Raw genomic sequence first — 25,376 nt, forward strand, 5'->3', positions numbered from 1 at the left:
CACAGAGCTGTGTGGGACAGACACCACAAAAAACCTCAAGCTCCAAAACCGTAAGTATTTATGGTGAACTCAGAACACAGACATTTATGTTTTGAAGAACTTGGCATTATTAGACAATGAATATCATTATGCAGTCTCTACGTCAGAATCCTACAAATTACTATTAGTACAGTACTTTGATATTATTTTTTTAGATTTATTTTTAGTTTTAATTACATGATTCTGTGTGTTGTCAGCACATTTATAACATGGAAAAACTGATCCCTCGCAGCAGGTCCTCAGCAAGAGCAGCTATAAGCTTTAGCTTTGTGTTTCAAGCAGGCCCCACAGACAGCAAAGCCGGCTCCGGGATTGACCCTACCCGAAGCTGTGCTGGATGCCCGAGCCCCGATCCCCCTCAGCGGCGCCCTGATCTTCCATGGCCGCTCCCGCCCCGATCCCCCTCAGCGGCGCCCTGATCCTCCATGGCACCTCCTGCCCCGATCCCCCTCAGCAGTGCCCTGATCCTCCATGGCCGCTCCCGCCCCTCTCATGGCCCCGCCTCACTTCGGCGCACGCGCCCGGGGGCGGCTCCCGGCGGCCGGAAGTAGCGCGCCCGGAGGCGGTGCTGCGGCCCGCGTGGCGCGGGAATGGAAGGGCCGCTGGATAACCTGGCCGTGGAGCCGGGAGGGCCGCGGGAAGTGGCAGAGCAGATGGAGAGCCCGGCCGTGGGGCCGGGAGGGCAGCGAGAGGTGGTGGAGCAGCTGGAGGACCTGGCTGTGAAGCTGGGAGGGCAGCGGGAAGTGGTGGAGGAGACGGAGTGCCTGGCTGTGGAGTCAGGAGGGCAGCGAGAGGTAGTGGAGCAGCTGGAGGACCCGGCTTTGGGGCCTGCCGGGCAGCGGGAAGTGGCGGAGCAGCTGGAGAACCAGGCCGTGGGACCGGGCGGGCAGCTGGGGAATCCGGCTTTGGGGCCGGGGGGGCAGCGGGAAGTGGTAGAGCAGATGGAGAGCCTGGTCGTGGAGCCGGACAGGCAGCAGGGGAACCTGGCCGAGGAGCCGGGCCGGCAGCGGGTAGTGCTGGAGCAGATGGAGAACTCGGTTCTGGGGCCGGGCGGGCAGCGGGAAGTGGTAGAGACCGAGTGCCTGGCTGTGGGCCCTGGCGGGCAGCGAGAGGTAGTGGAGCAGCTGGAGGACCTGGCGGTGGAATCGGGCGGGCAGAGGGAAATGATGGAGCAGATGGAGACCCTGGCCGTGGAGCTGGGAGGGCAGCGGGAAGTGGTGGAGCAACTGGAGAACCGGGCTTTGGGGCCGGGCGGGCAGCAGGAATTGGTGGAGGAGATGGAGTGCCTGGCCGTGGGACCTGACGGGCAGCGGGAAGTGGTGGAGCAGCTGGAGAACCCGGCCGTGGAGCCGGCCGGGCAGCGGGCGGCCGAGCGGGAGATGGCGCAGAGCCCTGCGGAGGGCGGCGGGGGAGCCCAGGCCCCTCTGCCCGCAGCCGTGGGACCGCGCCGCTCGCCGCCGCCCGCCTGGCCCCGCTCTCCCGCCGCCGCTGTGCTCTCGTCGGACTCGGACAGGTGTGTTCAGCCCCGGGGGTCCCCCCGAGTCGCCCCTTGCTGGCCGTGGCCTCGGGCGACTGGCGCTGTGGCTGAGCGCCCGGGAGCCCGGTGTGCCCGCCCGCCGCGTCCCTCCGCCCCGGTGTTTCACTTTCTGGAGCTTGCTCCTTCCCATCAAAGGTGAAATTTATCAGTTACATTTTTGCCGGGAATCTGTTCAATTACGTCTCCGGTACAGTGCTGTAAAGGTGTAGGATTTAACGAAAGGATGAGTTTGGTGGTTGTGGCTTGGAGAGTGTTTTCCTCGCAGAATGCACCTGCGGCTCTTGGGACGGGACACCCGCGGTGCTACTGCTGGAAAACCTCAGTGTAGGACTCAGGGTGGGGAGTCTGCGCACCGTACCACGTCCTCTGATGTTGGCATCTCAGTGGAAAAGCTCATTCTCAAGTTTTTTTTTCTTTTTTTAATGGTTCCATCTTCTACTTGCTGCATCTCTGCTTTGATGTTCAGTGTAGATGGTGAAAGGGAACTGGTTAAATGTGGGCTCTGTTGCAGTGTTAGAAGTCTGCACACTTTGGTTGTTGCAGTAAGTCTTGTGTTTTCTTATTTGGCCGGTGCAGCAGGATAGCCATGTGCTTCTTGTGACTAGAGGAGGCTAAAATGAAGTCTAAGAATCTCCTCTTAAAGGTGCAAGGCTTCATTAACAGTTAATTGATTCAAGCTTGACTTCAGAAGTACTTTTGTTGGTTCAAAGTTTTCCTCGAATATCATGAAGTGATGGAGAGTGAAATTCCTGACTTTTAGGGTCTTCACCTGTGTCTAGTGTTTTTTACTTGCAAAATCTGTTGTGCTGATGAACCCTAAAGATGAAATTTTCATAACTTGCCTGTCTTGCATGTATCTCAGTCTTTGTTTTGTTTTGTTTTTTCTTTAACTCCCTCCACGGATCAGTCTTTTAGTCTGATTTTTTTTTTTCTGCTGTATTGGTGTTCCTGTCTGTAAAGGTCTGTATTGAACCTTTTCAAAAGGTTTATTTGGAGAGGTGCTCTTATTGTCATTACTAGGATCAATTGCTCCGCATTTTTTTCTTCCACCAGCCCTTGAAGAACTTAAACTTTTGCTAAATGAACATGTTGACATGAATAAGGACTGGTTTCTTACTCCACTCTTTATTTGAAATATTAAGAGTCTAGGACAATAAACATCTCTTACACATGTGACAGTGAGAAATACTGAATTACTCTGTGAATATTTACAAGGGAATTTGGGCAGGACCTGAATTATGAAACTAATCCATTTTATTTGCAAAAATTAGATTTTTTCCCCCTTCATTGTGCGAGATGCGTTGCTTGAAATAAATATTTTCTTAACTTTCACTCAGCGTTATGCTAATGTTGGGATTTTACAAGAGTGACTGTGAGAAGGCAGTATTGTAAGTCCTATGTTTGTTTTTTTTATTCAGTGATTCAGATAGTTCATCAAGTACACTCTTCTCTTCATCTTCGTCTTCAGCAGTATCTGATGAAGATGATCATCCAAATGAGAAGGATAACAGATCTTACTGTATTAGGACAAAGGATGAGTTGCCTATTGATGTAAGTACAATGTGGTGTTTTTTAAACCCTTTCCTACTGACCCAACTAAAATTTTATGTTTTAAGTCAGTCCTCCTGTGTCAAGGTGGGGATAGAATCAGAACAGTAAAAGAGAAACTCCAAGGCTGAGCTAGACACAGTTTAGTAGGTAAAGCAAAAGCCACCAACACAAGCAAAGGAAACCCAGAAATTAAATTACCAGTTTCCATGTACAGGCAGGTGTTCGGCCATCCCCAGCAAAGCTGGCCTCCATGTGTGACTGTTGCTTGGGCACACAAACACCATCACTGGGAATGCCCCTCATTCTCCTTTTTCACCCAGCTGTGTATGCTGAGCCTGATGTTACATGGTATGGAATGTTCCTTTGGTCTGTGCAGGTCACCTGTGCTGGCTGTGCCCCTCCCAACTCCTTTTGCACCTCCTCACTGGTGGGGTGGCATGAGAGGCAGAAAAGGCCTTGGCTCTGTGTAAGCCCTGCTCAGCAATAATAAAAATATCTCTGTATTGTGAGCAATGTTTCCAGCACAGAGCCCAAACACAACCCCGTAACAGCCACTGTGAAGAAAATTGACTTTTGTGCAGTGAAACCCACCACAGTCAATAACATAGAAAGTCATGGTTTTTGGGTGTATGTATTAAGGAGTGTTAGTTAGGAACTGTTTCAGAAATCTCCTGGTTTGAAACAAGGATTGGCAGATACTGTATATAGCGTGGCAGAAGGTACTATTTTGAGATACAGGATCATATTTTACCTTCCTGCTTCTCTTTGGCCTTTGAATTCACTTTAAAAAGTGACTCAGTTGTATTAGCAGTGAACTTGATTTAAAGTTTAAATAAAAATCACTGGCTGGTAGAAGGATGTGGTGTTATTATCTGAATTCACATTTGTGTTTAATGGTACAGCATTTGGGAAAGTCTTGGCCTGTTTGATCTTTGCATTGCTCTCTAAGCCTTTGCCAAACACTTCAGTTAGAGTGAAGATTATCAGGTGAGGTGTTGATAAACCAGGATAAGGTTCTTCTGTTTGTGTGGGATTTTATTTCTAGTTGTGGTCTTTAAAAGTGCAGTTCAGTGCTAAGATTAGGGTGTTGAATTTGAAGATAATGCTTACTCTAGTTGCCTTGTATTTCATAAAGTCTTAGCTGAATTCATAGCAGCATAGTATATACATAGAAATCTTAGCTCATGGGTAAATTGGAGGTAGATGATGAACTTGGTGTAAATTAGTCTTTGATACTAGATTTTGATCCTTATATGGGCAAAAGCCTAATTTGAATATGCTGTAGTACTCATTTTTGTAGCTGAAGTTTGGCTTTTTGTATTCTCTCTGATATCTAGTACCAAATGCAACTTTCAGCTAAAAATAATTCTCTTTGTATAGGTTGTTGTTTACATCTTCTATAAGGATCCAAGTCATGATATAAATGGACATACTCCATTTTGTTAAATCAGATGATACACATCTGGTGTATTTTATGCTGTATTGCCTCTTGCTGCGTATGTTTTTCTTCCAGCATGCATTGAATGTTGTTACATGTGGTCTTATTTTTTGATTTCTGATTGTTTAATTATTGAGTTGTACATCCAGCTTGGATGAAATGCCTGTCAATTGTTGGCTTTCTCCATTTTAATAAAACTGGCTTCTGCTGTAGTTGTGATGGAAATACGTAGTGTCTCTGTAGGAGTGATTGCCTCAAAAGTGGTGGTCCCCCAAGATGAGTTCATTTAGAATGATTCTGAAAGAGACAAATCAAACTAGATTTTTAAAATATAAATCTTCAAAATGCCAGGGGATTTTTTCAAACTGTCAAATTTCTGCAGTGATAAAGTGGCAAGTGCCTTTGTGTGATATTATATGCTAAACATTGACTTGATGTTTGCAGAAATTGCCTCCTGTTGAAGACTTATCAATAATTCTTCCAGATAATGTTGAACTGAAGCTCTTTGGGACAGTTTCCAGCATCATTGAACAGCTAGGTAGGCAAGATATGTTTGCTTTGTTTTTAATTATTATAATTTCTGTATATCTCTGCATGAATTGTGTTCTTAGATGTTCCTTCAAAGTGTCAGCCCTACAGTGTCCTTTTCTGGGGGTAGCAGGCTGCTGAATTGGAATTCAAACTAACAATGATGTTTATGTTGAATTACCTTTTATTTGGCTTATATCCATGTCTTTCTGTGTGACTTTTCTGTTAAATTTTTTTTTTTATCCAAACCCCTTTTTTCCTACTTGTATTATGGTTTTTATATTGCTACTGCCCACAGTGTATTTAAGTGTTTTAAGAAAATCTTCCAGTTGTAGGTGCTATTTTGAATAGTCCCTGAATATATAGGAGCTGTATAACTAAAAGCACAGGTGCAGTGCAATGCACTCCCAAGTGCTTGCTTGTTAGTAGATGAGGACAGGAAAAAGATTTGTTTCTTCAGCAGTGCAATTTCATTTATGTATCTTTATTCATTCCACTTCTGGCACCTTGAGCAAATGAAAGCTGCCCATTGTCAGCAGTCAGAGGATGGTGTGACTAACGTGATTTATAGATGGAGGGTAAGCTTAATGGGATTGAGATACAGAATGGATGTAGGTTTAACTGCAGGCATAGAGATTTAGGGTTCTTTGCAGATCTATGTGAGACCTCAGTATTTGATAAATGAAATCAAAGTTTTGCTGAAGCTCATATTACTAAAACATCCACAGTATGTTTGTATTTAAGCTATTTCAAGTGTACATTCTGCTTGAACTGCATTCCAAGCAGTTTGCTTATGAAAATTAGAAATTAAGTTCAATTTTGAAGTTAAAGTATTTAGGCTGAATGCAGTACAAAAGAAAGTATGCAACTTTTGATACTAATTTTTCTTTTAGAAGACTTCAGGTAATACAGGCAATTCCTTTGCATTATTTTATTGTAGTGAGATTTAATTTCATTTATTTGCAGGAAGCTGGGAGGAGGGTGTGGAAGATAGGGCAAAGTGGAAAAGAACCAGATTACTTTCTTGCTTATTGATATTAATGGGGACTTCAAGAAGGCTGCCTTCAGCTAAAATGGTAGTTTTAAAACAAGTTTTAAAAACAAGTTGAATCATACTTGCTCTTATTCTTACTTTTGGTTTAAAATGTAAAACTATAAACAAAACTGTTTTAAAGACTGCAGTTTTGAAAACCATCCTTAATTCTAATCCTCAGAATATAATGTTATATAAATATAAGGTGAGTATAATGTTTTCAAATACCATTTACTGGTAGGTGAATTCTTCGTGCTGCATCCTACTTTAAGTAATGTACATGTATAAAAGTGTTGAATTAGATTTGTTAGTGAAAGTTTGAAAACAAGCTAATAATCATAATGAAATGAAACTATATGAATGGTGTAAACCCCCAGGACACCTGTGATTATTTTCTTGATTTAACTACCTTGCTTTATGAATTTTCTTTCTCTTTGCATTTTAGTTTCTTTCCAGCTCTTCTGAAAACGGGCATCAGTTTCAGTTGATTTGTGGCTATATTAGGGATGTCAGCTAATTTGGGATATTTTTTTTTTTATTTTTGAACTAAATTGCTACCTCTGTATGCCAGGTTTGTGTCTAGTCTGAGGGGAGTTGATTTCTCTTTTGAAAGCTACCAATATTATTCTGACACAACAGTCAGTACTCTTTTTCTGTCCCTTTGGTGTCCCTCAGAATGTCTGCTGTTCTCTGTAGCAAGCTTCCAAGTTCATCAGTGTGCAGTGAATGAGTGACACTTGTAAGTGGATGTTTCATCCTGTGAGGTACATTTGAGGCTAGAACAGTGTAGGTTCATGCTTGCTGTGCAGTAGCTAAAAGCAAAATGACAGTACTTTCTCTGAACTTCTGTGCAGTGTATCAGAATTTAACAAAACTTGTGCTGTGTTTTGCTTCAAGGTACTTAAAGAGAAGAGAAGAGAAAAAATCCCTGTGTGGGTTGGGACCTGGAAAGTAAACAGCTTTTGTGTACATGAGAAACTTTCCCTGGAGCTGTACTTTGGGCCCTGCAAGAGTAGAAGCTGATAATTTAGGATGGGTTGGGGTAGGGGAAGCTGTAAGTCCAATAGGCTGGAGGTGGTAATGTTTCTCCTGTTTCATGGGACTAGGGCACTGTACATTTTCAGAGTATATTTTCCTCAGCTTACTGCAGGCTGGGAGCTGCATGTGGTGAATCAAGTAGAGAACATTATCTGAGAGGTTTTGATGTGCTGTTTTTGTGTATTTTGTGTAGGATTTTTTTTTGTGCAGATGTTTGGGGATTTTTGTCTTTTTTTTTGCTAAGGTATATTTCTCATGAGGCTTAAACAACACATTGGGTATTTTCACTGTATATTTTATCTTAAAGGTAGGCACAAAAGAAATTGATTTCACAAATTCTTTTGAAATTCAATGAACTATTAAGCTGGTGGAATTGTCATTTCCTTGTTTGGCATGTTAAGTTTTTTGCAGATTGCAATAGTAGCAATAACTTTTAGTTTGGTGATATGTTGATTGCTGAAAGTCCTTTTATGTAAATTTAGGAGTGATGATCTTGAGCTTTTCTTGGAGTGACACTGTGTATTTGAGTGACTATTTGCTGATGGACAGTCATTGAAAAAGCTTAACTGGGCATTCTGTTATTTTATAGGTAGAGAAGTTCAATCATCATTAGGCACAAATATTGTATGAGACGTCTATGGCATTAAATTGCAGAATGTCTAACAGATTGGGTATAAGCATTTATAAACACCATCAGTTGCTACTGTAACTGAACTGCCAGAAAGCTTTTGTGTTCTGGTGTGATTCTTAGGACTCTCTTTACCACAGAGAACAATAATTCTGTAAGCAATATAAGCATTGGAGAAGGGGTATGTGATTCTAAGTACTTTTACACGTGTGAAAGAATATTTGATTGCAGCTCTACAAACTGAAGTAGACAAGTAGAGGTGTGGTTTGTTAAGTTTTACTGCAGTTAACTACTTGCTGTTGAAACATAAAGTTCTAATTTATTTTTTTATTTCTGTTTTAGTAATAATTGAATCACTGAAAGGCCTGCCTCCAGTAAATGAGGAAAGCATAATTTTTAAAGAAGATCGGCAAGCGGTAGGAAAGGTGGGTGTAAAATAAAAACTTGTTATTCTAATCTAAAATTGGAAGTATGCTTTAGTGCTCCAGAAGGTAGAGTTGAAGTCTACTAAATGAAAGAGAATGCTTCCTTGATATATAGTTTCTCTCTGTGCCTTTGACTCTTGCTATATTCATCTGTTTATTTAATCTCAAGAGTTCCTAACCTGAAATTAATTGGATCCTTGCAGAATTACAGTATCTGGTGAGTTTCCAGTGTTTCAGAGGGCTTGTGGAGAGGAAGACATAGTTTTCAGATGTATGATATCTTGAAATAACTGGCTGTGTGCTCTTTCACTGACAGATAGGTGCAGTGGTTAGAGCGAAGTTTTATGAAAAATGGGGAATGTTTTCTTCTATACTGTGTTGTTCTGATTTAAGGCCAGTGAAGAATGTTTGCTGAAAGGGTTGTTGTACTGAATTTTCCGTTTTTGTAGAAGGAAAGCCATCATCCACAATGGTTACTACTGAAATATCTCTAAATGCTAGATGTGAGTGGAGCAAACAGTGCAGATGTTCTGTAAAATATGGCAGAACTCTCAGCTCTCTGTGGAATTGGGGAACAAGCAGTAACTTGTGTTGTAAAGGCATCTTGTTAAAGTGAACTTGGAGGAAAAAATGATCAGGAGATTGTTCCAAGCGTTACAAGACTTGAAAGCATAGCAGACACAAAAAACCAGAGATTTGACAAAAGGAAGGATTACTGAGGATGTGAGAACTTACTGTTCCACATCATAAAAAACAGTAGTTTGGGAAATACACTGTCAAACAAAATTCGGTAATAAAAAGAGTCTGAAAGGAACTTCTGTTTGATGCTGCATTTTGGAAATACATTGGACTTCTTAAATATCAGTCTACAATGAAATTAGCTACTACTAATCTACTTGTAGTTTACTTAAACATTTTAATTTCATTTCTTTCAGATATTTGAGGTATTTGGTCCTGTTTCACATCCTTTTTATGTGATAAGATTTAACAGCTCTGAGCATATCAAAGAGAAAGGTATTAATGTGCAAGATAGCATGTATTTTGCTCCATCAGTAGAGGACTTCACCCAGTATATATTTGCAGAAAAACTAAAACAGTGAGTCTGATTTATTTTCTAATCTGATTATAATTTTTTTATATAGCTAAAACTGTTGCATTAAAGTTGAGTCTTCAGTGAGAAACTCTAGTACTAAGCTTAACACTTCATATTTCCTTGAGGTATTCTCAACTATGTTGTAATAACAAGACTGTACTATTTTGCCTTTTGAGAACAATGAAGAGTAGCTGTAAACTGCAAGCCTTTGAATGCTGTAATTACTAAAGTTTAGCTTATTCTACTTAAAATACTAAGCTTGCTTTCTTTTTATGCTGCTGTTTACTAATACCACAACCAGAAGAGACATTAATACTTCCTCCATACCCTGGCACACATATTCATGAGTATAAAAGAGTTTTTCAAGATGAATTTTCCACATTTTCTTGTTCTTTAGATTCCTGTATAGTTTCAGAACTGATAATAAACTCGTTTGTGTTCTGAACAAGTTTGTATTAATTTACTATTTTTAGTTCATATTATAAGGCTGGAATTGAAATGTAATTATCAATAAATCTATTGATAATGTAATTATCAATGAATCTATCTGTCCTCACAATTGGAGAATAACAATTCTAGATTAAAATTGCCCTCTAAATTTGCAAGAGAGAAGGGGTTTGAGTGACAATGTAATATGATGTTCAGAAACTTCTCAGCAGTGTTTGTGTATCCCAGTCTGCCTGAGGAAAGTAGCATGCTTAAATAAGACTTGATGCCATTTAGAGGAGCGTGTATTCAAAGATACAGACTAAAAAATAAAACATAATAAATGATAGTTAGCGATTAATGTTGTAATTATTGATGAGCAATCATCTGAAATAACTATAGGTTAGCTATCTTTTGTCATACAAGTGACTTGGTTTCTGTTTATTAGAATGAGTTCTCAGGGGTTGGTTAATTGTTTGCATTCATTACAGCTGTGCCAGTATTCATACTGAATAGTTCTTTTCTTTAGTCAGACCTGCAGGAGTCTTTTTTTTCTTAACTTCCTCATTTCTGTGCAAGCAACAAGCATATTTTCTTCCCTTCAGTGAGGACCAAAATAGATAACTTTCTTCCTCTCATGCTTGTTTGTTTTTCTGCAGCATTTTGATGCCAGCTGTCTTTGATTTGCGCCATTAAACTTTGCTGCTTAGCACAGTAAAGTGCACAGACTCTAATCATCTGCTTGCTGCATCAGTAACCATGTGCTGTACTCAGCATCTGAGATGGGAGACTTGTGTTTTGCTTGGTTTCATGCTTTGGAAATAGTTTGGGAAACCATTTTTCATTTGGTGGTACTTCATTGTCATAGGTGATAAAAGCCTGAAACCTGGGTAAGATACTTGAGACTTCCATGGCTTACCAGCACAGCTGAACAGTGCTTCAGACATTGTTTCTTGTCTTGACTAGCATGAGTAGTGTGACTTAAGTTACAGTACACTCAAACAATAGTTTATTTCTGGATTTTGTCAGTCCAATTACTTAAGCTTGTGTGAAGCATTTGGTTCTATTGACTGAAGCTGCCTTTTCATGAAATAGAAATCCTTCATCCATTTTTAATGAAAACTGATGTCTGAATTGTGCTGTAATGCTGTATGAAGACACTTCAATGCTATGAGAATGTGACATGAATAGTAGAAAAGTCAAGCTTTGGTCAGTGATCCACTAAAAGACTTTTTCACCTTAGTAGATGGCAAGTTTGATAATCAATGATTTTTATTTTCTGCTTTTTCTTAGTTTGACTGTGTGCAGACCAGATTGTGGAGTATTACAGGCTTAAAGTTTCAAAACTGATGGTTCTTTGAAAAGGAAAGGAATCAAGATTAAGATCTGAAAGAAACACTGAGTTTTAAGCTTTTTCTGAAATCTGAAATTGTACAAACTTGCAGTGCTATGAATAAGCCTTACACTTCACAGCAAAATAAGTGAAAGTGTAGTAAAACTTTCTGAATGCGAAATAATTTGTTGCTAAAGATAGGCTTGTGTTATATTGCCTGAAACCCAGTTCTAAAAAAGCTCATGTATTTTCATGATTCCTCTGAATTACCTTTTGTTAGACTTCAAGGTCTTACAGTATACAACTTCACAAGTCAAAAGAATTACTATATTGTTCTTTGCAGAAGATCTTAAATACCTTGGGGCATGAAAAGCAGTTTTTGTTTGCTGAAATGAGGAAGGCTGCTTTGGGACAGTGAGATAAGCTGCCTGACCTTGAATGGTTTAAAGTTTGCAGTCAGTGATGTTACATATTCCTGAATGACCGTAGGTCTTGGCAGTTCCTGTGAGCTCTGCTATTTCTGGCAGGCATGTGTTGCTCAAAAATAACAAGATGAAAGGAAGAAGCAGTTCAGTTCATATTAATAAAGTAACTTTTCTGCAGCTGAGAAATACCTTTAGTATAGAGTCCTTATGTTCCTCCCTGTAATGTCTTCTTCTAATTGAAGTTTAAAATATCTTCCTTGCCTTCCTTTTTACTCATAATCTCAAAAGGACATATAGAGGTTGAACTTCAGTTTTGTAGTTGGGGATTGAGGCACAAGGTACCTCCAGATGACTTGCCAGTGCTCTCATGGGTGTGGCTAAGCACCTCTGAAGTACAGGCTGTTGATGCCAATGGTTATGTAGTTTTTTGTAGTTACTGCTACTTGATTGTTGCTGACTTGATGGATACATAAAAAACTCTTTGTTATAAGAGCAGTGACTGAAGGCATTTTGCACTGAACACTGAGATGTTCAGGTTTTAGCTGTGTGGTTCTGTTTTTCAAGTAAAAATTTTCAGTACTGCACTGTTTTATACAGTTTTTCTGCAAAGATAAGGATTGTACCTTGATATTTCAGACCAAAACACGTAATATTTAAGAGCAGCATGGAAAAAAACCTAGACTACAGAGAATGTAATTTAAATATGTTTCACAAATTCTTTGCTAATCAAAGAAATTACTTGATCTTTAGTGAAGGACTTTGCAGTGGGTTAAAAAAATTAGACTAATCCAAATTTATTTGGTGTTTGTCAGGCAAGACAATTGAGTTTTTGAGTCTTTAAATGCCTTTTGCCTTGCAATTTAATTTTATGTTTACAAAAAAATGAAAGGTGAAACCTAGTTGTCTAGATAACACAGTCTTAATAAGATTGTAAGGCAAGCACTGAGGGTCTTTTGGTTCTGAATTTACTTTGCTGTAGTTATACTGAAAGCCTGTGTCCCACTGAATGAGTTCATGTGACTACTGAATGAGTAGGTTCTTTTTAACTAAAGGTACATTTTCTGAAACTAGAAGAAAAGAATGCTTGTGATTGTTGTCAACAGTTAGCATAAGAAAGTTGCAGTGAACTACCTCAGTTCAGGTTTAAAGCAATTAAGGTTCTAAAGGATTTGTTTAGAGAATATGGTCTAAAATTTAGTGTTAGGATGTTTGACTGAAATGTTCAGTCATCACTTGAAGTAGGAGGACTTTTCAAGAGTAGTGAAGCCCTGAGTTGACCTAGATGTTGCTGTTTGCTCACAAACAATATTGAAAACTAAGTAACTCTTTGAGAAGAGGAAGCTCCTGTTCTTGGAGACCTGATACCTTATAGGAGGTGCTAGCCTTTGTCTATCTGGATTGTCTAATTTGTGTTTTGTGGTTTTTTTTTTCTTCTTTCAGGGAAAAAGGTTCAGATGCATCTTGGAAGAATGACCAAGAACCACCACCTGAAGTAACTATAGAGGGGTTTTGTTTTTTTTGTTGATTGTTTTTACACAAGTCATATGTGGAAAATATTCTGTGCAGAGCAAGTAATTAACAAGGTTATCTTTTTATGGAGGCAAAACTTGAATGTACCTCTCCATTGAAAGAGAGGGTCTCATAACGAGTGTAGAGAGTACTACCTGTCTCTCTGCTTGCTTTTTGCAGTCGGCAAAAATGTGTATCTTCAGATCCTCTAGTCCTTCAAGAATGTATTTGACAGCCTGAATGTTTAGCTTTGTGTAGCAGTGCTTTTACTTTCCCTAATAATTTTGCTTCTGCTAGGGATTTTTTTTCCATGCTATTCTTTCACTGCAGCTTTGTCTTCAATCGGCCATAAGCAATTGCTTGTCTTTAAAGGCTTACTAGTACTCTGCAAACTTACTACTTGGACATTTGAGCTGTCTGGTCTTCAAAATTAATTTGACATCTCTGTTGCATTCTTTAAATGCTTCATAGTAAGCTTACCCTACAGTTTGCTGTTTATAAAATAAAGTTCCATGAGAGAAGATGGGCTTCTTCCATAAAATGGCTGTCATACAGGGTCATGCAGAATTAGGAGCTCCTTGTGGCCATTGACTTCATTTGCTCTAGGATCTGTAAATAGTTCTTCAGTGACTTTCTGTTAGTGGTCCTTAACTCCACTCTAGCTACACATTCTGTGAAAATTCAATAAGAATCACAAGGCTGATAGTTTTACTGAGTTGTTTTACATGACAACAGTTGAGTCACTTTTCCTTGCAATTTCTACTTTACTTTAAACATACACAAAGTAACTGAAATTCCTAGAAGCCTTGTGTCTACCATAGTGTTCTAAAGAGATCTGTCTGCTTGTTTTGAATCTTCCAGATGTTTGCCTTTTTAGCATAATTCTGTGGTATGTAATATATGCTTCTCACTCCATAATTTGGTAGGAAAGGTGTGTTTTGTGGGATTTGGGGTTTTTTTGGTAGGGGGTAATGGTATTTGTTTGATTTTGTTTCTCCAGTGTTCTAACTGATTTTTAGGATGGAATGGAATAGACTATTACAGTTGGAAGGAACCTACAGCTGTCAGGGCTGACAAGGGCTGAAGCATAAGCTGAAGTGTGTTGTGAAAAGCATTATCCAAGTGCCTCTTAAATACTGAGAGGCTTAGGGTGTCAGCCACCTCTTTTACAAGTCTCTTGACTACTTGCAGTGTTTGACGACCCTCTCAGTAAAAAATTTCTTTGTTATTTCCAGTCTGAACCTCCCTGGTACAGCTTTGGACCTTCCTACTCATCCTATTACTGCATACCAGGTAGAAGAGATTAGCACCTCTCTCTCCCCTTCCTCAGGGAGCTGTAGAGAGCAATGAGGTTGCCTCTCAGCCTCCTTACCGCCAAATGAGGCAAGTCCAGGGTTCTTAGCTGGTCTCTGCAGGACATGCCTTCCGGTGCTGTCACCAGCTTGGTTTCCTTCCTCTGGATGCAACCAAGGACTTTGACATTACTGCTGTGTGGGGCCCAGAACTGCGGACACCACTCAGGGTGAGGCCCCCCAAGGCTGGATGCAGTGGGACAGTCACCTCTGCTGGTTGTCTGCTCTTGCTGTGCTTGATGCTCCCCAGGATGGGGTTTTGCCCTCTGGGTTCCAGGGCACACCCTGCTGACCCTCTCTGAGCTGCTGCTGACCAGCACCCCAGATCCCTCTTGGCAGGGCTGCTCTCCAGACACTCCTCTCCCAATTTACACTTGAGCCTGGTGTTACTTCATTGTAGGTGTGCAGTGTTTGGACTGATTAGATTTCATCCCATTAATTATTGCCCAGGGCCTCAATCCACCTAGATCCTTCTGCAAGGCTTCCTGTCCCTCAGGAGAGTCAATGACAGTTTGGTATCAGCAGACTTGATCATGCAGTTTCTAAATACTGTGTCCACATAGATAAATATGTTAAACAAAACTGGCCCTGGAGCTGAGCCTTGAGGAACTCCGGCCTTCAGGCACTTCTTCACCCATTGCACCATGAACCTGCTCATCCACCGCTGGACAGTTTGTCCAGAAGGATGCTGTTAGGGACTGTGTTAAATTTTTCACTCACAGTCCTTATCCCAGGATGGTTGTTCTGGCTTGAAGGAGAGATGTTGTGACATGATCTTTTCTGGGCTCAAAGATGGGTCCTGTAAGGATGTATCAGTCTGTCAACTTGGAATGTTGCTTTTTCTACAGTAGTGAATAAGGATGATGCATTTTGAAATACAGTTTTTTGTTTCCTGTAAATGAAACAGAGCTGTGTAGTGCTAACTTCTCTCAAAGAATGCTTGTCTGTCAGTTCTGGCTGTAAATTGCCTTCCTTTCTTGTACAGACATAATCTCACAGAGAATCATAATCTGAGAAATACAAGTGTTGTATAAGAATTGGACTGTAGATATGTTATCCATAGAGCTTTGAAAAGCAATACTTAGGGAAATCTGTCTTAACTTGCTTTCATTCAGGAGTTTTCTTGTGGTGATGATATCAGATGGGCTTATTGGCTAGTTTTGAGCTCTTCTGTTTTTCATGCTTTAAAAGCTGTTCGGGAGATAAGCTTGTAGATGTGTCATTTGAGTTTGTAGGAGCCCATGAAATTTTATTGGCCAAGTACAGTTAGTCAAATCTGCAGATACAGATTCATTGCCTTTTCCAAAGTTTGTTTTTTTTCTTATAGATTTTTCTCAATTTAAATTTGTTGTACTTCACTATAGGAACGAACAAAGGAAGCTTGAAAAAAAAAGTCAGTGATGACAAGGGTGGGCACTCTTCTGACTGTGTGCTCTGTTTGGGAAAAAAACCACATCTAACATCTTGTAACCCTCAATTAGAATAATCTTTGGTTAGTTCTAGCAGTTACAGTTTATACCATGCTATCCCAAGCTGTGACAGCTGATTAGCTGATAGAAGGTAGCTTTTGCTGTGAAGGTAATAGCTGCTGATAGGGGTGCAGATCAAATTTTATGCTACTCATGCTTGAAATTGTCTCTTAGGGGCAGACCCTTTTAGAGACCTCAGATTGCAGCCTGCAATCTGATTTCTTGCCAGCCCCTGTAGTAATCTGTGTGCAATTGTTGGAGTCACTTCTTTTTGTGATAGTGTGAAGCTTTGTTATTGTATGAATGTTAAATTAATCCATGGTAGGCTTTTCTTACTTGCTACTTTTAGTTATATGGTAAACATTCCTTTTTGGTAGGTGTGACGGTGGTCACAAGGGTTGCAGGTGAAGAGAGAGGCGAGAATGTTGATCTCATATTCAGAAGGCTTGATTTATTATTTTATAATATATATTACATTATGACTATACTAAAAGGAATAGAAGGAAAAGTTGTCAGAAGGCTAGCTAAGCTAAGAATAGAAAAGAATGAATAACAAAGTTCTGTGTCCCGGCAGAGAGCAAGAGCAGCTCTGCTGTGAGGGGTCAGTAAATCCAAACATCCACAGGAGACCAATCACGGATCCACCTGTTGCATTCCACAGCAGCGGATAACCATTGTTTTACATTTTGTTGCTGAGGCCACAGCTTCTCAGAAGGGAGAAAAATTCTAAAGAAAGGATTTTTATGAAAAGATGTCTGTGACAGGCAGTCTCTTAACTAGCCCAGCTTATTTGCAGAGTCACTTATACAATCTGTCCTAGCTTTGTCTTCGGAGTCAGAGGGTCACAAAATGTGGTCTGTATGCTGCAAGGCTAGCAGCAGCAGATAACCATAGTTTTTCTGTGGAGTGACTTCTGTGGGATGTTACATGGAAATTAAATAGCAGTAAAAGGTGTCCATTATTTGCTTAAATAATTTGAGCATAATATAATGTTCAAATTGCTGTTCATTGTTTCTGCACTACTGGAGTATAGTGTACTGGAGTTCTTAGAAAAAACAGGAGTTAGTGAAAGATTTTACTTCATGGTATACATCATCTTGCTGTAGTTCTTACAGCTTTTTTGAATGTCATAGAGTTATGCAGTAGAAGAAATAGTTGTATTCAAAATTAACTTTATGAGGCTTTTTAAGCACTGTTTTGGTGCATTGTTTTTGAGATCCATGCTCTGTGTATATGGTAGAAGTAAGCAGCATAGCCCCTACTTTCAGAATTGGGAAGGGGGGTTAGGAACAAATCTTACCCCTTTTAAGTTGTAAGAGTGAGCTGTTTTTGAGGGAACTAATTAATGCTGAAGATTTCTTCCCTGTCCCTGATAACTTATCCTCAGTCATGTAAGTTAGGATTCAAAAAGTAGCAAAACCTTGTGTAACAAGGAGAAAATGTTGCAGGGACGTTGAATCTGTTGTAAATGACAACATTCCTCAAAGCTGAAAATTTCTTTGGAATAGCATTGCTATTTGAAATTGAACAGGAAGTGTTATTAAATATACTGCAGAAAATTCCAGTGTAGTGACAGTTTTAGAGAAGAGATTTTTTAATGTAGTTTTAATGCTGAATTATGTATTACTTGCCGAAGTAATTTTTATTTATTTTAAAAATTCATTTTTTAATTCATCTTATCTGCAGTTAATCTTTGAAAGCTTTTTCCTGGCAGCTTCTTTTCAGCCAGCTCCCTTTCTTTTCTTACTAACATCTAGGCAATCAAACATTTGTGTTCAGCACTGGAATGTTGCTCTTTTCAGGAAAATTAGAAAGGATAACTGAGTCATGCATCAATTGTGTTATGACTCATTTTTGGAGTGGTAACTTTTTTCTTATGCGGAGAAGCTAGCTGAGTTTTTTTTTTTTTTTTTTTTACTAGGTTTTGGATTTCAGTGATGATGAAGAAGAAAGAGAGGCAAAACAGAAGAAAAAGAAACCTCAAAGTCAAGGAAGGAAGAAAGTCCGATCAGAAACATTTCCACCAAGTGAGTGAATGCTTTTGTCTGTTAATCTAAGTTTGAAATGCCCATTTATAACTGTCTTAGTGATTGAGTTTTTCTATAGTTAACAGTTTTTGTACTTTTTTAACTTACATTTGAGTTTGTGACTACATTCCATGTTTATTATTTTAGAACTAAAATGAAGTTTTATTCTGTTGAAATGGAAACCCTATGGAAGGGAGGTGGTATAGCAGCAGAGCAATTGTCAGGGGAAAGTGAAAGGCTCTTAGAACACTGTTGGTTGACACACAGTGAGGATTCTGAACAGTTGCCACCATTTGGTTGAGGTTCAGCTAAAGCCTTTGAGTGCTGGGAGAAGACAGAGGAAGGCTGTGTGCAGTTTTTGGAAATCCACTTCTTTGCAATCAAGGGAGGAGATACAGGTCTTGGATGGAGAATTTACTCCTCTGTCTAAAATGAAGCTCTTCCTCACCCATGACATACAGATACTCTTCTCAATAACTCTTACTTTTGTAACCTGCTGAGAACCTTTCTGTTTACCTAATGCAGTCATTTGATGAGCAAAGCTGTGTAGAGATTTTCATAATCTGAATAGCCTTCTTTACTCTCCTTTCTCCTGCTGTTGTTGTATCTGTTCCAGGTGCGTGCTTGCAGCTGTGCTCTGTTTACCATAATCAAATTTTCTCGTCTCTCATGCCTCTCCTGAAAAAACTGTGATTTTTTTGATTGCCATTTTGGTTGAATAATTCATATTGCATTCCTCTTTTTCTGCTCTCACTGGTCTGCTTTGGGTGCATGCTTTTTATACCTATTCTTTTGAATATGGCTCTCATCCCTTACCCTCTTGTACTGCTTACTTACCAGATTGCTTCAGCTATCTGCAGCATGGTTCTTCCCCCATTGAATTTCTCAGACTCCTGTGACTTTTCTGCTCTTCCTTTGTAAAGCTAATATGCATTGTGCCCTGCTGAAACCCTTTTCTCTGGGAGATCAGTAGCTGTCCTTTAATACTTTTTGTGCAGTACAATCCTCCCTTGTATCAATCAAATAAAGCCACAATCTTTCTTGGACTGGCTTTTGTCCTATGGTTTTGACAGGTTTTTTTTTCCCCTTAAGAGATGGATCTGAATTGTGCTGCACTCTCTCTTCATTACTGATGGTTAATTTTTCTGTTAATCCAGCATATGTGTGTTTTCCACCACATCCTTGGTCTGCCAGTTTATTGCAGACCTGCCTTTGCCTTGGGCTTCTTGAGGCTGTAACTGGATGTTACTGTTCCTATGGCTGTTCCATAACTGAGAACACAGCAGGAGGAACTGCTGCACTCTTGTCAAGGAAGACAGGTTTTGATTTGCTGTGGGTTTTTGGTAAATAATATGGCACAGATTGAAGTTGTGTGCAATTTGTTTTGACTGTAGAATTCAACAGCAATGATATGTCACAAATTGAGGCATAAAGTTGGTCTCAGATGAAGACTTACATGAGTATATTAAAATTGTCTCTTGTTAGAGTACTTGAGGAAAGAAAAAAATACTTATTCAAGTACTTCAGTGCTTCCAAGAGGCCTGCGTGTACAAAAGGAATCTTAACTCCTAATCTCCCATGAAAATGAGTAGAAGTTCTGGTATACAACTACCTTTCCAGACTAAAAAACATTTTCACCTTTGAAAAGCTATGTAGTCTAGTACCAAGGATGAGGTTCACACAGGCTTTTAAATTTCAGTGATTTTATGTGCTATTATATTCCTGAATACCTTGTTGCTCCCAGCCATAAAATCCTTCTAAGGGTTTAAGTTCTGCAGCTTTTTGAATATCTTAACAGCTCTTTGGAACATTTTTAGTATTTCAGTGCTTTTCATTTTATAGTCCTAATCCCATTAAAATTTCTGTGATATTTATATAAAGGGGCAGTATATTTGTTATGAACATTAAATGTATGTTTAGAGTGAGTTGTGCAAGGAAGAATTTGTCTTAAATGGATGAATGCTGAAAGCTGATTGGCTAGAGGATAGAGACTGTGGTTTTTCTGATAGACTAAGTTAATTTTAGTAATGTGAGTTTGAATAATTTCTTGTGTCTTGTGTCTATGCTGTAATACCAAATTGGGACTGAAGGCTGGATACCCTTTCAGTGTAATGCAGTGTTGATTTATCTTTAGTTTTAAAATGTGTTGTTCTAAAATCTTGTTTTAAAAGCTTCCAAAATACTCAAAATTTGCATGTTCCTGAGATCCATTTATACAAATGAAAGGTCTGCAGGGAAAGAAGATGAAATTTCTTTTTTAAAGTCTGAGTTTGCAACTCTCAGGATCATCCTATTGATATTACTTCTATCAATCAAGATTAGTTACTAAGCAGTAGATTTGCTGCTGTTATTTTATTCTTCATGTATTAGTTGCCAGTATTACTTGTTGATAAGATTGCTTTACAAATTTAATTCACTTCAGCTTGAAAGATTTGTGAAGACTAAGCCTGATCTTTCCAAAATAATATTACAGCTGTGTGTGAGGGGGTTCTTATATTTGTTTTATTCTTTAGGTGAGAATAAAGAACTTCATCACTCAGTGAAGCAGCCTGCTTCAAGTTACTCAAGGGGGTACCGTGGCCGAGGGTTCTCCAGGGATCTGTTTGCTCCTCCATCAGGCCCTCGAGGGTTTTTCAGACCACAAGTAAGACCACCACCACTGTACTTCTCAGACTGGAGGATGCACCAGGAACCACCAGTGTTCCCACCACCTCATGGGAGAGAAAATCCAACCATGCAACAGTATGGCTTTCCTCCTCCAGATTTTGGTTATGTCAGTGATTGGCATCAATTCCCACCTCCGCCTCCAAATACGAACATGATGTGGACAGGCCCAAACGCGTACAATTCATCCTACTCGTTTCTGCCGCCACCGCCGCCACCACCACCACCACCTCCTGCTCCAGACAGCCATCCTCCTCAGTTCAGGCCTTAATGAGATTCCATACAGGTCCATGTGGAGCATTGCAGTTTACAGGGAGAAAGAACAGCCTGCCAGGACTGCATTCCCTTGTTCTGGAGATGCTTTTTTTTTACTGCTGCGGTAGAGCAAATGCAGAGTTTTGTGTTTTGTGGGACATCTGCAGGAAATTATTTTTTTCTGTGTATGTTTTCTGTTTCCAAAAAGAAATTTATATGTTAAAAATAACTGAATATTGAATAATAGTTTATTTTTATATCTGCTACTTTAAGATGATAAATAAAAGCCTTTTGGAGATTGGTATGTAGTGATGGAAATCCATTTTGTAATAAATGTAAGAGTTTATGTAACTACTGTTAAGTAGTGATGAGGGCATCTCACATAGACAATATTATATTTTTAGAATAATGGTGTATTGCTGTGCTAAAACATGCTTCTCAATTTCTGCAAATTTGAAACTTACGTGGGAACTGAAAATCTGACATCTAAATTTTGAGGTAGGTTTTTTTCCTATATGCAAGGCATAAACCACTACTCAGCTTTCAGTACTTTACTAATTTCATGTTAACTAAAAGACTGTGTCTGGATGGTTCTTTCTAAAAAATATCTGTAGTACCTAGATCTGAATTGGGACCAGTGCTGACTTGCTGTGTCACATTTGGTGTTCTCCAATGGTTGTAGAAGATCATCCTATTCATGGGTTTTGGATTTAATTTAGAATCTAAAATCAGCATGATTTCTCTAGCTTCTCTAGCTCCTAATGCAGAGGTGATCATACTTACTAGAGTGTGCAGCCAGCCTTTCTAGGAAGAAGTCATCAGGTCTGTTGGAGAGAAGGCCATTTCAGAACTCCCTTGTTTAAATTTGTAAGTGCAGATGGCACTAGATTGCTGTTTGATTACAGTCTAAGCTGTCTCTTCTGAAATTATGAGGTTCATCAATTCTCCCAGCTTGTTTCTGGGATGGAGGTGAAGTTATCAACCAAGGATCACATGGAAGAACCTCCACCTGTCCAAAGAGTTGGTCCCCCAATTGCACTTCCCTAGTTTCTATGGAAGTGACTCTGCCTGGCTAGGTTGGAAGGCTTACAATGCATCAATATTTTTTAAACAGGAGAAAAAGTACTTTTGGGACAGTCATCTTAAGGATTATTTTTCAACTGAAGTCATTACTAGCTGTGATGATTTCTGAATGTTTACCAGTACAGTCGCCTTGACCTGATAAAAGTGTGCAGTATGTATTTCTAGTCTCAGATTTGTTTTGACCTGATTGCTTTAAATATGTACAGTCTTAGTAAGCTGTTAATTCCTAATAGCTTTAAGAATGAAGTAAAATTTTAATGCAGAGAGGAAAGGACCCCCTTGTCTAAGATGATGCAACTCAGAACTAGAATGTAATTTCAGACTTGAAAGTTGGCTATAATATATTTAAGTAACAATATTTTTTGTTATATCTAGAACTACTGTTTGCAGATGTACTGGGTTTGCAGCTGAGAAGGTTGTATAGATGTCAGTTTATGGCAAGCTAAGGTTAAGGTAGTCTACAGTGGCAACAAATAGTTTCAGAAGAGCAGCATTCCAGACATTTGTGTTTAACTTGGTTCCTGCAGATAAACTTCTTGTAGTAAAAAGAATGCCATGTTCTAGTTCATTGTAAATGTTTCAGGGGAACGGAGAAGGGGCTGCATTTCTGGCTATTTCAGCAGTAACCTGGATATGACCATTCTCACTGATAAGGGATGGTACAATGATAGAGATGTTACAAGTGAAGTATCAAACATAAAAGCATTTTCAAGTCAATTATGTAGTAAAGGGGAAGAAATTGTCAACATCACACTTGGACTTCGGGTGCTAATGGCTTGCTGCATGTTCCTGGCATAGACATCATCAGCCAAAGTGGCAGTTGAAGAGTTAACAACAAGAACTGGAGTGAGGTACTAGGAGGTGCAGGTACAACAGTCTTAATTATTACTACTATTAAAACTATAGGGTTTTTTTATGTATAGTAATGTTCACCTTTTTCTGCAATAATTAGATCTGTACTAATAATTCCTTGAATTAGGCTGTTAAGATTTCTCTTAAATGAAGATGTGTTCTCCTTCCTCATAACTATTTTTGCATGTGGCAAACCCAATATAAAGCTGGTTTACAGAATGTAGTTTGACAAATATGCTGCAATCTAAGGTGTTTTACTAATTCTTGGTTGTTAACTGCCATGCTGGTTTTGTGTGGACTTGCCTGTTTGCTAGGCTTTGGGCTGTGATTGGTCAAATGCAAGTATTTTCTAGTGGATAAAGTAGAAGAAATAATAATATTTTCTAGTAATTGAAAAATCTCTGTATTTCTGACTCCTGTTGTCCTCACATTGGGCCTGGAAAGCTACAATAGAGCTCTGTCACTTCTGTAATATTTTTAGTTTATTTATTCCCCTTTTAGGGGAATTTCTTCATGGACTGCTTTCCAGAGAAAGCTTAAGGCATGGGATGGAGGGGAGACTTGAGGAAAAGAGAGGCTTAGGGGAAGATTAGCCATGATTTTTCAAAGGGTTGTGGTTTACAAATAGAAATATAGATGTAGTAAACTATTGGACTGTTTAAATTTCTGTGACTGATAACCTGGGAAATGGAAAATGTAATCACACATGTGATGGCATTCCTCTTAAGTTTATAAACAAAAGTGGTACTTTTGCTGGTCTTAAATTTAGACAGGTGTCAGCAGCAGGAAAAGGATGGGCTCATCTTGAAGGTGAACAGCAAAAGGACAAACAGGTTTCTCAAAGAAACACTGACAAGTGGTGTGGGAAGCAGTGAAGCCCATGCTGCCACAGGTTGCTTGGAGAGATGGTGGACTCTCCAGTCTTTGAGGGATTCAGAATTTGATTTTGGACAGTGGCCTGTGGGATGTAATGCCCAAAGTCTTTCTCTGAGTGGAGAGGTGGACCAGGTGGTGTGTGAAATCCATCCCAGCCCAAACTAGTCTTTTCATTACTGTCATTGTTCTGGTGTTCTGTTTTCTCACCAGAGATTTTTTTTGTCTCTAGATGCTATAAGACATGAATAGCCTAGCCTGAATTGCTGGTTTTTGGGAAGCCTGGCTTTTCATTTATGCTATTGTATTCTTTCATTGTACCTCAGATTTTTATAAACAAATCATCATGCTGTTCTAAAAGTTGGACTTGCTGCAGAAAATAATGAGTGCTTCCATTTCACTGGATGTAAGATAAATTGAAGAATTGTTCCTTTATTAGTTGTTTGGAAACTAATGCTAATGAGAGTCTTAGTTGCTGTCATTTTCCCTTAGGGGGTAAAGTAAAGCATTTTGTATTGTACAATTTATTTTGAGAATGTTATCAAGGAATACCCAACCAATTATATTTTTTTAAAATGCAACAACAGAAAAACCCCTGAGAATTATTTTTAACAAATGTTCTCTAAAGTCGGGATTTTTGCCTTAGGTAACATCTTCTTTATAATGCAAAGCACTCATGCCAGGATGTGTATTAATGACATGCAGATGAAAATAAGAATTAAGCAGGTTTTTTTGTAGGTTATGTTTAGATGTTTCCAGGTTGCATTTTCTATTTCTTTGCAACTCAAAGGTATAGTCGCTTATTCTTGCCTAGTGAATTTAGTGATGCACATAATCTGATTTAGAGGATTGATGCATCTGCACAAAACAGTTGGTAATAAATTTGTTATGGTGACAGGTGAAAAAATAGAAAACACTGGCAATGATGACAAGGCTTTTACAGAACAGTTTACCTGTCAAGGCAACTACATAATCTGGAAAGCATGAATAATGACCTTTCTTTATCTCAATCACTGTATGGCTTATTCAGAGTTATTGAATGTGGGGTAGCCTTCACTTACCATAGATGAAATCTTTTGAAACTATGGAAGAATAATATTGTTGATTTTCCTGTGTATCTGATGCTCTGCATTTTTTTGGCAGTGTTTTGTGAAAATGCTTTATTAGGATTTGCTGTTTGGCTGCTGAGGTTTGAATTGGATGGAAATTATGAATCACAGAATGGTTTGGATTGGAAGGGTTACTGAAGACCATCTGGGTCCAACCCTTCTGCAGTGGCCAGGGACACCTTCCCATAGACAACAGCCCTGTCCAGTCTGGCCTTCCTTAGTGCACAGTGCTTGCTGTTTATTAGCAGAAAGCCAGCCAGTTACACAGAGGGACAGGAGTGAGCAACTGTCCCACACTCCAGCTTTCAACTTGGACATGGAATCTTCTCTCTGGCTCTTCTGTGCCCACCTGAGTAGTTGCAGGTACATGGGCAGAAAATAACTTCCCCTGCGAAAGGCTGAAACTGCTATGGGGTCAATTGTAGTTATGATCTGTTTTAAGTTTGCTAATATTAAGTCTCAAAGACTATTGTTTGCATTTTAAGCAGGAAGATTTCACTCTGAGTTTCCTGCTGTGGGAAGTAGGAAACAAAAATCTAGCAACTTCCTAATCATCAGAACGAAACTGCTGCTTGATATCAGAATTAGTTGTTGTGAAGGTCTGTCTTTTGGAAGAAGTGGTACAGCTGATATTTTCTTTAAAGAGAAGAAGAATGCTACCTATATCTGTTTATTTACTATTTAGTAAA

General features: G+C 39.4%; 1 protein-coding gene across 1 annotated transcript; it reads left to right on the plus strand.

Annotated features, from left to right (window-relative positions):
• The first annotated feature begins 618 nt into the window (after window positions 1–618).
• Window positions 619–21,513, plus strand: NAF1 (nuclear assembly factor 1 ribonucleoprotein). The gene is made up of 10 exons (XM_054295818.1): window positions 619–928; window positions 976–992; window positions 1,111–1,552; window positions 2,995–3,127; window positions 5,010–5,103; window positions 8,135–8,217; window positions 9,153–9,313; window positions 12,935–12,986; window positions 17,746–17,851; window positions 20,365–21,513. The coding sequence occupies exons 1-10, from the start codon at window positions 630–632 to the stop codon at window positions 20,784–20,786; spliced, it is 1,809 nt and encodes a 602-aa protein (XP_054151793.1). The 5' UTR covers window positions 619–629; the 3' UTR covers window positions 20,787–21,513.
• The last annotated feature ends 3,863 nt before the right edge of the window (window positions 21,514–25,376 follow it).

This window comes from Melozone crissalis, unplaced genomic scaffold, assembly GCF_028551555.1.
Source record: "Melozone crissalis strain CALT ecotype California unplaced genomic scaffold, PUWL_Pcris_2 ptg000006l_1, whole genome shotgun sequence".
NCBI lineage: Eukaryota > Metazoa > Chordata > Aves > Passeriformes > Passerellidae > Melozone > Melozone crissalis.

Excerpts from the sequence above, each read along its gene's own strand:
- NAF1 (XM_054295818.1), top strand. The coding sequence starts at position 630 with ATGGAAGGGCCGCTGGATAACCTGGCCGTGGAGCCGGGAGGGCCGCGG. Across the intron at positions 8,218-9,152 it reads ATCGGCAAGCGGTAGGAAAG|ATATTTGAGGTATTTGGTCC; the intron begins GTGGGTGTAAAA and ends CATTTCTTTCAG. Across the intron at positions 17,852-20,364 it reads ATCAGAAACATTTCCACCAA|GTGAGAATAAAGAACTTCAT; the intron begins GTGAGTGAATGC and ends TTTATTCTTTAG.